Consider the following 15,747-nt stretch of genomic DNA (forward strand, 5'->3'; position numbering starts at 1 on the left):
TCCCTTGTGGAATACAGCAGCCTGTTACAGCTACTAGAAGTTCTTCTGGGTAACTGAGAAGCTAAAAATTAGTACTTACCTCTTGAAAAAGGCATTTTCATGGGATAGCACAGCTGGGTTTTCTTGGGGCAAGAAAAGGGCGTGTCTTCAGAAAAATGGATAGTACATGAGAAGAAGATCCATGAGGAATGCTCAGGTTCCTCAGTATGTTCAGAAGTAAGGAAAAGTATTAAAATTTTATCAGGCAAATCTTTTTCTCTGAGTGGAAATATATTTTAAACTTTCTTCTCTATACTGCTGTCAGTCCAGTATTGGAGGAGAAATGTGTATTCAACATCAAAAAATGATTTCTCCATCATTCAGTTGGGATACTCATGGGTCCAGTGTCTCTAGAGAGGAAGAGCAAGCAGTAAATCTGTGTAGACCATGTCAGTGGATTCAGAAGAGACTGAATAAAAGTTAATTGCCAAGAGCTTCATATGTAAATATTATAAAGGCTGAGAAGCATTGTACTCTCTTATGTGACACTACTGGATGTCAAGGAACTGTGGCAGGACCAGACTGGGCAAAGTAGGCTGGTTCCCATTCTCTCCCTAAAATTATTTTCCTGCTTTCCTAGATGGAGCAGGATTAGATGGAGTATTGGTCTGACCCAGGAGGGCATTGCTTTCGTTCAAAAGTCTTGTATTGCACAGTTCTGTAGACAGAAGCATATGACTGGCAAACAAAATCCAGGCTTGTTCCTTTAAGGTCTGGGAAGTTTGCTCATCTGAGAAGTTGGGGATTTTTTTTCTTTATCATTTGCCTGCTTGAGTCTTTTTGCACTTAATAATTTCTTTTTATCTTACAGTTATAGATAATTAACTAGATGGTTTTAATATTCCTAATACATTTTCTAATACCTCTTTAAAGGACTTGGTGCATGATTTCCATCTGTTCAGGAGTTTTTTAATATCTCTTTCGGTTTCTTCTGTGATTATCATTTCAGGGCATGAAAATATTAAGGGAATAATATACCATCTACAAAGATAACAGCAAAATATGCTACCCCAGGTCTGGATAGTAGTCTGCCTCTTCTTAGTGGATCAAAGCTGCTCATTTTCACTCTACACCTAGATTTTATACAATTTTATTTTTTTTTTTTTACTATAAAATTCTTTGTCCATTTTGTCCAAATGAAATGGCTTGAAGTATCTGATATGGATGAAGAAAAGGTTGTTTCTTTGCTTGTTTGCCTTATAGCATTTTTGTACTTTCTATTCATGTCTTACAAGCAAAAAGAGATTCTGGTGCTTGTGTGTGTTTCTGGGGTAGATAGAGATGTAATGGCATGCCCCATAGTGTAGAAGAAAAGAAGTGGTTTGGTTTGTGCAGGATCTGGAAGACCAGAAGTTTATTATAATATCAGTGCAAACTAGCTTCTGTTTCCTTGCTATTTAAAAGTGCAGTGGTAGTAACAAAGGTCTTGTCTGTTCGAGTTTCAGTGTATTTATTGTGAATTTATGAGGCCAAAAGAGGTATTTGGGACTCTCTAAACTAAACATACAACCTCCTGGAATTTATTTGTATCTCAACTTGTATTTGAATTATGTTTTAGAAGGACATTCAATCTATTTATGGTTGCCAGTGATACAAAATACACCACAACCTTCTGTGATTACACTCACTGCATTTATTTTTAGTTTAAATATGCACAGGTTCATCTTCACCTCATTTGTAAGGAAGAGTTGTTTTTCATCAAAATTCACTAAATCCTTTACAGTCACTTCACTATGAAATCACCATTTAATCTTCCCTTTGTTAAAGTACTCAAGTTGTACTTCAGGGGTCTTTGCTTCCAGGCATTTTTGTTTAACTATTGTGAGAACTGTTTCATGACTTTCCCTCCTCTCTTTTGTTGCTAATAATCTTGGGGAATTGTGTCAAAAGAAGGAGAAAAAGCATCTGAGTGACAGTCACTACTTCACTAACACAAAGGTGTAGTAAGTGCTGCTGTGTTAAACTGTCTCCTTTATATATTCATGGTTTGGATTAATTATTCTGGCCAGGGAGGGGTTTGATCGCCTGGGAGGGTTCCCAAATAACCTTTTGGCAACTTTTATTTCCTAATTAATTTGCTGGGCACCTGTTGGGGTTTCTTTATATATAGGTGCACACATCCATTCACATCTTTTACACTGATAGAATAAGGTACTTTTTTTTTACTTTGTAGGTCATATACAGGCTAGGAGAATGCAGATTAGTCATCTTTTTTGATTTATTGTCCTTGATTAAATTGCAGGTATCTGTCTCACTTTATGTCTGTGTGGCTTGGGGAATCCACTAATGTTATGTGAATAAGCACATAAAGAAGGCTGTTCAGTAAAGTCTCCCTTATTGCCAATCTGAAAAGAGAAGAAAGCAAAACACAAAGTATTTTTATAGGGGAAGATAGCAACAATGCCAAAGTCAGGACATTTCATTGCTTTTATTCACAGAAACTATTGGTAGAAGGACACTGTGAATATCAGTCCAAGCAGGAACAAATGTCAGCCTTTAATGCTAATTGATTTTATTGGTGAAGCAAAATGAACCCAGCTTAATAGTTAACTGTGTGACAAGATTCTGCCAAGACCTCCTTCCTGTATTGGATGACACTGTGACCCTGAATAAATGTTGGATAAATGATACAGAAAATGAGCGTTGACCTTTGAGATACTGAAGATGCAATGTCATAGAAAAATGAGATGTGTTAGAGCAGAATTTTAGATACCACTGCTGGACAATGAGTGATCATACCTGATAACACAATGTGACTCTAGAATCCCAAAATACTGCTTCTGGAAAGGAAAGTGAGAAGTAAAATTTGATAGAGGTCGTACAGGGAAATCATGTCATTATACCAAGACTGCAACAAAATGAACCAAATCTATCAAGAATAAAAATGCTACAGTACAGTTAATAATTTCTAAATAACTTATATTTAACATAGTCACATGTCACTAAAAGTGTTCTCTTCCAGAAAGAACATAAATTTATTTCTGGAATTGAAAGATTAGCAATATATTTGAAAGTTGTAGTTATAAACCCAGATACCTAGTTAGGAGCTTATGCAATTTTATGATAAGGATAGTATATAACTCTGATGAGGCCATTAAAAGCCAAGGGCTTTTTCTTTAGCCACTAACAAAAGGTAATGGTGCAATAGAGAGCATATAGTGGATGGGAATATCTATCCAGTCATGAAGCTTGACTTAATCACACACCACAGAAAATAATAGGAAAGCTGTTTAAGTCAGTCTAACTTAAGTGCTAGCCAATGAGGATGATACTGGATATGATTATAATGTATGGTATGATGTGCTTTTCACAGCCTGAGTTAGGGTATTGGGGAAATCAGAGTATTTTTGACAAGTTGTAAATATATTTTATAGTCCCAGTTTTCTCTGTGTATAAAATTGGAGTAGAGACTAGAACATTTTATTTGCTTATCCACTGCAAATTTTAATATATCTACTACCCTATAAAAATATCATTGACCAGTAGTCAAAACATGGGAATCAGAAGATGTCAGTGGCATCATCTTATATTTTTCTAATGCATATATATTTAAAATTAAGCATTACAAGCCCAAATCCATACCAAACAGTCTCATGAGATTGCTGCAACTAACATTAGGCTGATTATCTGCATCATAAACTTTGGTCTTCACTGAGGAAAATATAATGAATCTGCAGACCTGTTACAGCCTTTGGGGTAATTCAAGAAGAGAAAGAAAAACTGGAGCAAAGACTCTTTTACAGACATTTTGTAAGATCACAGGGAGCAGAAGTTTATTTCTTTTCAAAATCACCACACACTGATTTATGTGGACAAGAAAAAAGTTTCGGAATGCACTTGTTTGTGTAACTTAGCAAAGTTTTACACCAACCTGGAACCATATGAAATGTAAAAACTCCATAACTTTTTCTCTGGTTCTGATTAGCAAATTTTACTCTCAATGGTAGTGGCAGATCTCTGCACCAAAGCCTCTGTATTGAGAAAGGCCTGCTAGGTCCCTTAAGTGATTTTGTCATCTTGAAATAATTTAGAATTTAAATATTTTCTTTTAAAATGCTGGCAGTATATCCTTTGAAAGAAGAGGAGAAAAAAAACAGAGACAAACACATTTTGTGAATTGTTTGCATGGAGTCAGCAACCTGAAGTAGTACTCTCATGCTGCAATTTCCCTCTGTTTAAGCACAGCCTTTATTTAAAGGCTTTATTTATGTCTCTTTTTCACAGACAATCTTACTTTAAAAGGAGTATTTTCAACAAACATGCTTTGTGTTAGCAGTTTCCTTATTTGCATCCTTGTTGAGATTCTGTACATTGCTCTGTGCTTGGAATGAAAGATGTCATTAAAGCCTCCAGGTAGTTCTGTTCAGCTGAATCTTTATCTCTTTCAATCTATTTGAAGATTTGAGCTATTTCTTCAATTCATATAAACATTTTCCTGTCTGTTTTAACCTCTTGGTCACTGAAAGAAGAGAAGGATGTTGCAATAGACCCAACAGACAAGATGTGTTTTGGAAGTAGAGGTGAACCAGAATATGCAGTAAGAATGTCTGAATGTTTTTGGAGAGGAAGGCAGGTGTAATTTTTGTTCCTTTTCACACAGAGTTTTTGGAAATAAGAGTAAATGTTGAAAGAAAAGCAAAAAAACTTTCCTTTGAAACTTACATCGTATTTTGACGTTTGACAGAGGAAAGCCTTTTTCCTATATATCATAATGAGGCTGCTCTGGGATAATATAAACCTCTTATGTTGATGTCACATTCAGATTTTTGCAAAAACCTGAAAACACCTTTCTGAAGTGACCTGAAGATGTGAAATGTTCCTGTTGTCTCACAGGCTAATATGTGCCATGCCACTATGTGCTAATATGATGCCATCTCAGTTTCTGTGCTAATTTAATGGGATATGGTGTCAGTTTAGATAAAAAAAGGAAATCACATAGGTAGATTCTTGCAGCTGGGTGTTTCACTGTTTCACTGCAGTGATTTGTTCAGCAAGCTTGACTGTCTAATAAGCTAGTTCATGCAAATGAAGGCATCTGTCTTCATCCCTCTTTGCCATTAGTTCCTTATGCATATATTAAACTTCAGGGAATAAGTACAGAGCTTGATTAGAGAGTTCCAGAGCACAGGTTAGCAGCCAAGAAATGCCTGAATTATTCCTTTTCTTTTTTGCCCCTTTCCCCCCCACCACAATTCCTTTTCTTTTTTTCTACTTTTTCCACTCATGTGCCCCCCACTTACAGGAATAGTAACTTCTTGTGGATCTTAAATGCTTATTGACATCAAAGTCATCACTATTTCTGCAATTTGGTAAATTTTAATATAACCCAGTATCTTATTTTGGAGTTCTTTAACCCTCCTTTTCCATTGGCTTTAACTGTATTTTTTTTCATCCTGAATATTGAGTAAGTCAATAATCTTTTTGTCACAGGCACTGTTTTTTTACCTATAAAAACCTAGAAAAAAAATCAGTGTCAGGTTGCGTATTACATTGCCCCTTAAGCCATGCCTGTAACTTTAGTTTTATATCAGATTGATATAAAAGAATGAGTCATTGATAGATCACTTTTTGAACCATTTGTAGCAATGCATTCATCCAGCCTGATTTTGAACTACCATCTTCCAGAGGTCAGCATTTCTGGGTTAGAGTTTTCCACAAAGGTGAAGAGTAAGCAAACCATAAAAGTATCATCAGTCACTGAACACAAAGGACAAAAAGTGAAATGTGTGGGAAGCATTTTCCATATTTCTCATTTTTTTCATGCATATCTCATTTTCTCAAGGATAGCCTAATCTTCTACACAGAGACTTTGATAAACCCTTTTGTCATGCTGAGTCTCTTTCAGTACTACCAAGTAGAAAGACAGGGTGTGCATTATTATTCAGCTGTATTTGTTCTACAAACATTTATGTGTATGACCCCTAAAAACTTAAATATCTGTTCCTTCATCCAAGTACTAGGAAAAGTTCTGCAGTCCTCCAAATTTCAAATATTTCACTACCCACTATTTGAATACATGAATGATACTTTTCCTAAAAAGGAGTGACACGATTACTATATTATTTTCTTATCCTTATTGCTTCAGTTCTGCCATGACACTAGTGATCTAGCTCTATGTCATAAAGAGGAAAACCACTGTTTTAACTAAAATGTTAAATTATATAGCACCTGTAGATCATGACAGGCAATGCAAGGTATGTTAGGACAAATAAATGACAGCTCAAATGGAGAAGTGAGATTTAATGATGCTATTGCTAAAAATTTACCTGGTAGCAACAGGTTGTTAAAACATTGTGGCAAATTGACTTAAATAGCAAAAACCTCAGCAGTTCAGACAGTTCTTAATCTAAAAGGAGAAGATTAAGAGGTGATTTGACTGGAGGTATTGCAGGGATACCCTGAATGTAATAGTGCTACTATAATGAGATCTTGGTCTTGAAGCCTTGCCTACTCCAAATGCAGATCGACATTATCTACACATGTAGCAGAGTTCTCCTCATTGATGCTTTCAAATCCACACAGGATACCTTTCTAAAATACAATCTATAGGTGGACATACTACCATATCATGTTTCTCTGCTTGTGTCACTCAGGTGATGAGGGCAAGAATTGTTTCCAGTGGTTCTTTCCTGCTTTGAAATACACAAAGGCAATCAATCCCATAATCAATCCTGCTTGGTCCATTTTTGTAGCTGTAGAAAGCAGAGAAACTGCAACAGTCAGGCTGTGTTTTTGTGAGTAGTGACACATCAGTGCAAAGAAACACAAATTATCAAGAGTTCTCGGTGTTAATTTCTCATTAAAAAGAAATGAAGAGGAAGTTGGAGGTGAATTCATCAGAATTATGGGAAGAAGTTCTATAAATCTAAATTAGTGTCAAAGTTCTGTGCAGTTGTGCACAGTAGGGTTTTTACTAGCAAAGGAGGGTTAATGAAGCCTTTATCCCATTCAGACAGAAATGTAGAAAAGACTAATGTCATGTGGCTCTGTCCTTTCTTCATCAGTAGTGTCAGCAGGGACATGCAGAGTTGTTCAGAGTATCACTGCTGATGAATGAGCCATTCTTGAGTTTAAGATTTTGTTGCTTATTGCAAGATCAAAATTTTCAAAAGGAGATACTTGTTTCATGTGGGAGATAAAGTACTTTCTACTACCCATTCCCCACCAAGCTAACCATGATGTGGTGTGGAAGCAAGGAGGTTTGAACTCTGGAAAGCCCTTCAATGCTTGCTGAAGAGGTGAAAGTTGAGACCATCAAGTTGTTCACCACTGTGCTCATTTTTACTTTCCAATGTCTTTGCTTTTTAAAGGCCCACCTTGATAGTTTAGTGAGCTGCTCTGGACCCAACAAATGTTCAGGAATTTGGCTGCCATCCTAGATAATGAGGAAGCAAAAAAGTGCTTGAACTTTCTGAAACATAGCAAATGCCTCAAGATGGAACTGGTCCTCATCTAAAGATAAGGAAGCTGATGGTTGCAGATTGTCAAGTGATCAATGGGTAGTGTAGACATGTTCTCAAAGAAAGCCATTGATGAAAACACTAGAACTTCCAGCTAGCTTAAGAAATAAATGTACTTTCACTAGACTACATCACTGGGCAAGTGGTAGTTTGCACTGCATGTTTATTCCAACCCTGCAAGGTGACATGTGAGGGATAAAAGTATGTTTTTTGTAGAAGGTTTTGTTGGTGTGATTTAACTAAATCTGGATATTCTTAAGTAATATATTAAAGTATTCATATTTACTGAAGCTAAGTGTTTAAATGTTTTATATTTTTTTAAAAATAATTTTTCCTTCAGTTGAATTTCTCTGCTCAGGGATTATAAATAGGGAATGATTGTATTTAGCCTAATTTTTCCAGTCCTTGATGTAGAGAAAAAAAAATATGTACAGAGAAAACAACTCAGAATTATTCACTGACAAAAATTCCTAATAGACTCATCTCTTAGAAGAATCAGATGCCATCATTTGTATAAGATAACTCAAACTGATCTCTTTGCACAATATCTGTCAAAGTGATATCATGAATAATTTTAGGCTGATAGTACTTGAATACTTGGGAGGATTTGGAGTATCAACATCTGTTCTCATTTTGTTTTCTGGCACTATTGTGCAATTCAAGTGTGAATACAAGAAAACAAAACAAAACAACAACAAAAAAAACATGCTTGAAAACTCTTTCATTGTGGAGTTTTTGCAGGCAGGACTATCCAGAGGACCAAAAAGCTGTTGTTCCCTCACCAGCATTTATCTGGCTTGAAAAAGCTCTAGACTTGAGACCCTTCATCTCTTGTTTTAGCCTGCATATCTGCCACAGTTAGCCTGGAGAAACCTCTCAGCTTCTTACACAGCTGCACCATGGACCACTTTTTCCTCAAAGTTCAAAGCAGCTTTTTTTCCACTCTCATATGGAGCCATCCCTTACAAGTTGACTTTATAGAGATCATTCTTGTCTTTTCTTTGTGAAGCTACTTTAATGTGAAAACTGATTTTACACCATTTTTTAAACACTTTTTCTTTTTATTTTCTGGCAAATGTTGTCTACTAGTCCTGTCTGCAAGCAGTGGATTCAGACACCAGCAGGATGTGGTGCCTTGAGCATGTGCCAGTGGTAGCATGGCTGTGCTGCTGCTGGAGAAGCACTGGGCTGGTCTGTAGGCTGTGGCATGCAAATGTGAAGCCCTGGGAAGGTAATAATGGCTCACTCCAGTCATTGTTCACTGCTGAAATGTAATTACTGAAGCTGCTGCAGTGTGCATTGATAACTGTGTCATATGTGTTTCTTCCAATACCCTTCTGATAAGAAATTGGTAAGGTTCTTTCATTAAGAATTAAGAGCCATTGTCTGCAGTTGGCTTTCTGGTGATTATTTGATTTTCAGGCTTAGGATATTTGTATTAAATTCTGATCTTTTAGTTAGAAACAGAATTTCAAATACAATGCTTATATTTGTGGTTAAATTGAAGACCACTTCTGTTGAATGCCTCAGTTGGGATTTAGAGAGTGTTGGCTGCCAAGGATTCTGTGAATATGAAAAATGTACCCAAAACCAAATAGCACAAGAGCTGAGCTCGTTTTAGACAGGCAACCAGTGAACCCAGGTGTGAACTGTGCTGCTGTGTCCTGCAGGCCTGCTGTTTTCAGTGAGTTATGTGATCATGTCCTGTAAATCACTGCTTGTGATGGATCATAAAATACCCTTACTTCCTTTTCTGTGTCATGCCTAGGCTAGACAGACTTTTTCTAGTCTATAAGTACTGGTGGAAGATATTTGGATTTTAGGTAATATTTTTACAATGGCAAAGTCATCTTGCAGTTGCTCTTAGAGCTGAAAAAAAAAAAAAAAAGGAGATCATCTAATGCCCTGTACACAACCAGAACAGCTGTCAGTTTAAACTGAATCTGTTTTAGACAGTTTTTTGCAAGTGTCTTGTCCATACATATCTCCTTTGCTTTCACTGAAAGTGGTGCAACATTTCACCTGTACATTTATACAGATTAACCTGGCTGCTGACCCAAGGCAGCCTGCACTGGCAGTGTTTTAAATTTACAGTCTTGTTGGTAGCTGCAGTGTGTTGTGCCTTGTAGATGTGCTCTGCTGCACTTTGTACCTGTTTGCCTCCCACTGTGTGTTGTTGGCTTCTGAACTAGGACTGGTTTGGGGATTGTCCCTCCACAGAGGGAGGGGAGGCCACAGGGCAGGTTGTGACCAGCTTCATGTCTTCAGACTCTCCTCACTGATGTGTTTTGGTTGTTTTGGACAGAAATTTAGGTTTTTTTGGAAGTTAGTGACAGCCAGTCAGGAAAAGGGCAACAAGGAGTGGACTGTTCATCATCTCTTGACATCCCTCTTGTCACACTAAGAGAAATACACATACCCACAGGACTTGAAACACTGAGTGAATGTGATGTCTCCACTATAACAAACTGCTATCTGCTCCCAAAGAATTGACTTTATGTGATTTCTTACTAAGCTATGAGATGCCTACTGGGATGTAAAGCAGAATGTTTTCTCTGCAGAATTTCTGCTGACATGCAAGGTAAAATCCATTCAAGGACAGCATTCACTATATTTTCAGCAAACTTACCAGTTACTTACTTATTAATTATATATGGTTTTGGTAGGAAAACGTCAATAACAGCAAGTTTTTTGTTTTTTTTTACTTTTATGTTCAGTTCCATTTATGCCCTGTTCCAGCTGCACTTAACAAACTCATTCACTAGGTGGAGAATAGATGCAAGCACTTGACCTCATTACGTAGATTTTAGACATTTTTGGGGATTTTAAAATAAAATTTTCACAGAAGGTTCTCAAAATCTGAAATTAAGGCAAATATTTTTGAGTTTTACTTTAATATGTACATTAAGATGTAAAATTGTAGTAATTTGGAAAATAAATAATAAAACTTGTCTAAGAGTTCTCTCAGCTTTAAAATATTTTTCTGTGAAAAAAATCTCTTCTGTCATCTAGTATTGTTTTCTTTTTGAAGGTTTTCAGGTTCGTAAGTCTCATAAGAATTTATTTTCCATGCTATTTATTCATTGAAAGGGATTATTTACATACACCAAAAAGTAGAAAATGACAAGAAATCTGCTTATGTGTATAATAGTAGAAGCTTTCCTTTGTTGCTATTATTCTTAGAGAAAAATTAGTCATGGTATTTTTTCAGCTTTACCTACCTGCAAGTTGTTCCATGTATTCATCCTCTCACAGTAAGATTTACCCAGTCTTGAATTTGAGCATCTGCTTTATCTTTGGAGCTTTCTTGTGCTATGTTGAGTATCTCTGCAGCTCTCCAGGCTGCAGGGCAGATCATAGTGTTAATGCACAGCTGACCTTGCTGCCAGTCAGGTTCACACTGTCATGGTGCTGTAACAGCAGCCTGAGAGAGGCATCCAGACCAGCAATTTAGGAAACAGCAGTAGTGTAATGTTTTCTTTAGAATTCAGCTGCTGTGTGTGCTCCTGCTTACAGAACTGGAGATCTAAGGGAAGCTCTTTGGAGCAGAAGCCTTTCTTTTTCATCTTATGTCTGCCTGTGTGTAAAAGTGTGGGTATTTGTGCTCCCCTTGCCGAGCCATCTCCAGGGTTCAGCGGGATTCCTGAACCCCATACCAGAGGCAGGGGGATGCCAAGGAAGCTGTGGAGTGGCTGGTGCAGCATGTACCAAGGACTGTCCCTGCAACAGGGACTGAGGCAGTCCCAAAACCCTCCCCTCCATAGGCTGAGGGAAGTCCCAGTGTGAATTCATAAGAAATCTGGAAATAACTTCTGTGCTTTCCCTTCTGATGCTGACTATGCTGATATTATTACCAGTATGGGAGAACATGTAGGAAAGAACCGACTCCAGAGACTTCTGACTAATTAGGAGTTTGCTGGTCAGTGTAAGTAAGGAATTATGAGTGAGGTGATACATGATTTTTACCCTCAAATTGTAACAGCATTGTCTTAACTAGGAAATAGAGACTGACCTTGCATTAGTTGGGGAACAGCACGTACAGATGTGTTTGCGTGTTGGGTTGGAAATGAAGGGTTGTTCTGATACTGGGCATTTCAATAATACTCCAGTGGGATTAGTCTCTAATAACAATGCCAAAGCAATGCAGATGAGTAAGCATGTCACATATAGCATTAGAAGAACAGTAATCGTGCGATTTAAGAAAGCGAAGATGAAAAACAATGATGAGGGTATTGAAAGGGCCTGGTTCAGAGCACTTGCAGGGATAACAGTCTCTTATAAGCAAAACCAGCTTAGGTAGTTCAATTTCTTCCTGACATGATTATGTACAACGAAAGCTACAAAATCCTTCAGAGCAGCAAACCTAATGAAACTACAGTGCACGTGTGGATGACCTTGTCAGTGTGCAATGAGCACTTCACACCACCCCTCCCTTACAGGGGAGGTGCATCAGATGCAGGAGATGCTGGTGCATCTTTCCCTCCTGCCTACCAAGGAGGAGTGCCTAGAAGTCATTGTTCTGTTGGCAGAGGTAAGCAGAAATTTGTCATAATAGATGGTTAGAAGGACCGAGCCTGATCATCACTTTCCATGCCAGTAGTTGAAGGGAGTTGTATAATTGTTATCCTGCTTAAAATACTGCTTGGATCATCTGTTCCACATGTACTTTGGGCAGCAGCATTGGATTGCAAACTCAGAACCTATGTAAAAGATCAGAACACGTGACAGTGTTATGCTATGGCAAAAGATTAGGCATTGCAGTGCAGTGCATCGTTTATGTCCTGTATATGCATTGTAGCAAAGTATTTGTTTAAAAAAAGTAAATCTTAGATGGATACTACTTAGATGTACTACTGAGAATTACAAAGGAAGGGTTCCCTTTGGAAGGTGGGAAGAGAGATTTTCCTTTGACTCCAGATCTTGTATTTGAGTAAAGCCTGAATAAACATGTGTGCCATGCTGGCAGAGCACCTGAGGTTGCATCATGGGTGCCAATGTACATTATCTTTGTTTGCAGTAAGTACTGTGACTAACTCTTGTATTCATTATGAATACTTACAGGTTTTTATAAAACTGAAAGCAGCATTTTGGTCCATAGCACCTCTACAGCTATGCAACATGTCTCCATGTTCAGAAGCAGGTAATCACATCTGTTCTTTCTGAACTGTCAAAAAGGCCAGATGTGAGCAAACACTATGGAAGCCCAACAGCTTCCAGATGGTACCAAATGGTGGTTTGGTGTCCGCCAAGTTGGAGAACGCGCCGGTTAGCTGTGCTGCTGTCTGCTTCTGACAACCTGTGCTGCTGAATGCATTGCAGAGTTTTACTGTATAGAAGCTTTATAAACATAGAGGAATTCTTGTCCAAGCCTGTAAGTCATGCTGTATAATGGTAAAAATGTGAATAACTGAAGTGAGGTCATCATCAGCTGGAATAGATGGAAGAGCCTGTCAGCCACCTAGAAATGAGCAGGAGTACAGGATGATGCCACATCAGAAAAAGATTCAGCAGCTAATCCTATTAGAAGTACTACCAAGGATTACAAGCCTGTGCACCAGGACTGGAATCTCTTCTGAATTATTTCCTCTAAATGCCACCATTTCCTCAAATACAGAGGTAATGGTGGTAGTTGGCAGTTCTTGCTCAGGGCAGCAGCTCTTCATTGTAAGGTGAAAATATGTTACATCATCTCCACAATCATGTGGAATTATCTTGATAGAGACTTGTTGCTCTCTGTATAGTGCTACTTCTACACTTACTGGTGATTATTTGAATATATATACAAGGACCTTGCAGGTTTTTAGGGGCTTTTCATGTTTAAATCTCATGCTGCCACAGCAAGCTTGCTAGTGCAGTGCAGACATACTGTTTACAGTGAATAAATTATGTCTGATCAATTCACCAAAAAGCTGCATATTAGTGCTGAAAAGAATGATCCTGGGATGGATGATCCTTCCAGGATTTTAGTGGATCTTCAGGATTTCATGTATTTTTCCAGAATACCTGGGCAGCTGGTGGTTTTACTAGGTCTCCCTGTCTGGAAACAGTGGACATGTGGCTTTCCAAAGAGTTGCAGTCCTGCTGAAACTGCATATGTAGGTTACCTTTTTTACTTACTGTCCACCCATGTGCAATAAGGACATCTGTTTTTGAAAGTTTGATGCTTTTTGTTGCATGTGACCTGCCTTTGTTGTCTGTTGAATTAACTTGTCATTTTCCAAGAATTGAGAAACTGCAAAAGAGGGTGTTTTAGCATGTGAGGGAAATTTTATATACACTTAATCACTATGAAAGCCCTTCACTTACTTTATTTCTGTTCTGCAGAGATTGCAGAGAGTTAACACTGGAGCTGTATTTATGTAAAAAGAAGGAATAAAACTGTTAAGATCTGATGTATCTCTGTCTGGATTCTTGTTGCATTCAGTTTTTTCTATTAACACTGACATCTGCTAGTGACCTCAAAGTGAGTCTGAACCTAAAATTATAGTTCTGTTGTATCATTGTGTGGTTTACCCTTCTATTTAATCAGTTGAAGTGCATTATAAAACAGAGGTCAGAGATAGAGAGCAGAAAATGAGAAAAGATAGCTTTTTAAAAATGTGAAACAACTATCTTTAGTTATAAGTGTTCCCAGACTTCATATCTGTGGGCTCTGTGCAGTATTCTAGCATGCTGGTGTCGTTTTTAATAACCTTTTACAGAACATATGGCTCAAGATTTATCTATATGCAGAGCCTAGTGGACAGAACTTGTGAATTGTAACATAAAAAAATCTCCAGATGTACATGTTATTCCTTACTAACACAACATGATTTTCTTGGGAAGAAGGTGACATATTAGAAAGGCAACATCTGTGTTCCTGCTTAAATTTTAATAATGTGAATAATTTTCTTTCAACAGAGGAATTCAAGGGCTCAACAATAGTTGAATTAATGAAAAAAGAAGGCACCACCCTGGGGCTCACAGTATCGGGTGGTATCGACAAGGATGGGAAACCGAGAGTGTCTAACCTTCGCCAAGGAGGAATCGCTGCTAGGTAACCACATCTCAGGCTACAAAATGCAGTATAAGACATGATTGCTTCAGAAATACCTACTGCATCTGAAAGGTCACCTAAAAAATATGTGACTGATGCATCTATAATGGCAGCCCATCACACTGGAGAACCTCAGAGGGAAATGGCAGCAGCTGGTCCTTCTGTTTGCTCAAGGCTACTTTAATAAAAACTAGAAATACCAATGAGATCTTCAAAAGTTGTCATAAGACTCATGACATTTCTTCTAAATTATTTATGTTTTATTTCTCTATTTTTTTTTGTCTTTGAACAAATAATTGGGAGAAGTAGCATAACATACTGAGGAGGAAAGAAAACCAAAATGGAAAAAAAGAATGATAGTGCATAAATTAATTCTTTTTTTTAACTCTTCATTAGAGAGCTTTGAGATTAAAAAGACTCTGAAGTCATAGGTACCTTGCTTACTACTGCAGTGGAAAGAAAAAAGCTTTTAATCAGGAGTGAGACAAGTCAAAAGATAAGGTTTGAGCTAAATTATCCCACATAACTGAGTAGAACATCTGCTTTTGGCCTTGGCCCATCTCCTGTTGATATGATATTAGCTGTGAAGGCAACCAATGTCCAAAAAAAATTTTTTTGGCTGTTTCGCAAAGAGAGAGACAAGGATGGGGACATGAAGAAAATAACTTCCCAGATCCTATGCCCAAACCAGTCAAGTCATCCTTTATTGTACAGCTGGTTTTGTACCTCAAGAATGAATAATGCAACAATATTCTTATTTTAATATTTAACAAGCTAGAGTAGATTAAGATCTTAAAGTGCCACTTTCTATTAGAAAAATGAACTCATTTTACTCAAGACTCATGGAAGAAAAATTCTTAAAATCACTAAACAGTAATTTAAAGGATTTAGTTTGGTTCATCAGATCTGTCTTTCACAATTGGAGTATGTCCTTTTCCCTAGGAGTGACCAGCTGGATGTAGGGGACTACATCAAATCTGTGAATGGAATCAACCTGACCAAATTTCGCCACGACGAGATCATCAGCCTGCTCAAGAATGTTGGTGAAAGGGTTGTGTTGGAAGTGGAGTATGAGCTGCCTCCAGTCTGTAAGTATTTGCAAAGCAAACTGAAAACCTATGCAGAATGGCATCAACAGTGAGATGGGCATGGTTGGTAACAGTCATTTTAGTAGTGGTTGTTTTTGAATTCTATTCTTAATTTAATTTTTTC

General features: G+C 37.6%; 1 protein-coding gene across 2 annotated transcripts in view; it reads left to right on the top strand.

Annotated features, from left to right (window-relative positions):
• Positions 1-15,747, top strand: part of GRIP1 (glutamate receptor interacting protein 1) — a 301,151-nt gene that overhangs the window by 210,474 nt on the left and 74,930 nt on the right. For both annotated transcript variants that reach the window (XM_056514539.1, XM_056514544.1), the window contains exons 3-4: positions 14,400-14,535; positions 15,478-15,623. In XM_056514539.1, coding sequence (XP_056370514.1) covers positions 14,400-14,535; positions 15,478-15,623 — 282 coding nt within the window. The remainder of the gene's footprint in view (positions 1-14,399; positions 14,536-15,477; positions 15,624-15,747) is intronic.

Source organism: Oenanthe melanoleuca, chromosome 1A (genome assembly GCF_029582105.1).
Source record: "Oenanthe melanoleuca isolate GR-GAL-2019-014 chromosome 1A, OMel1.0, whole genome shotgun sequence".
Taxonomy (NCBI): domain Eukaryota; kingdom Metazoa; phylum Chordata; class Aves; order Passeriformes; family Muscicapidae; genus Oenanthe; species Oenanthe melanoleuca.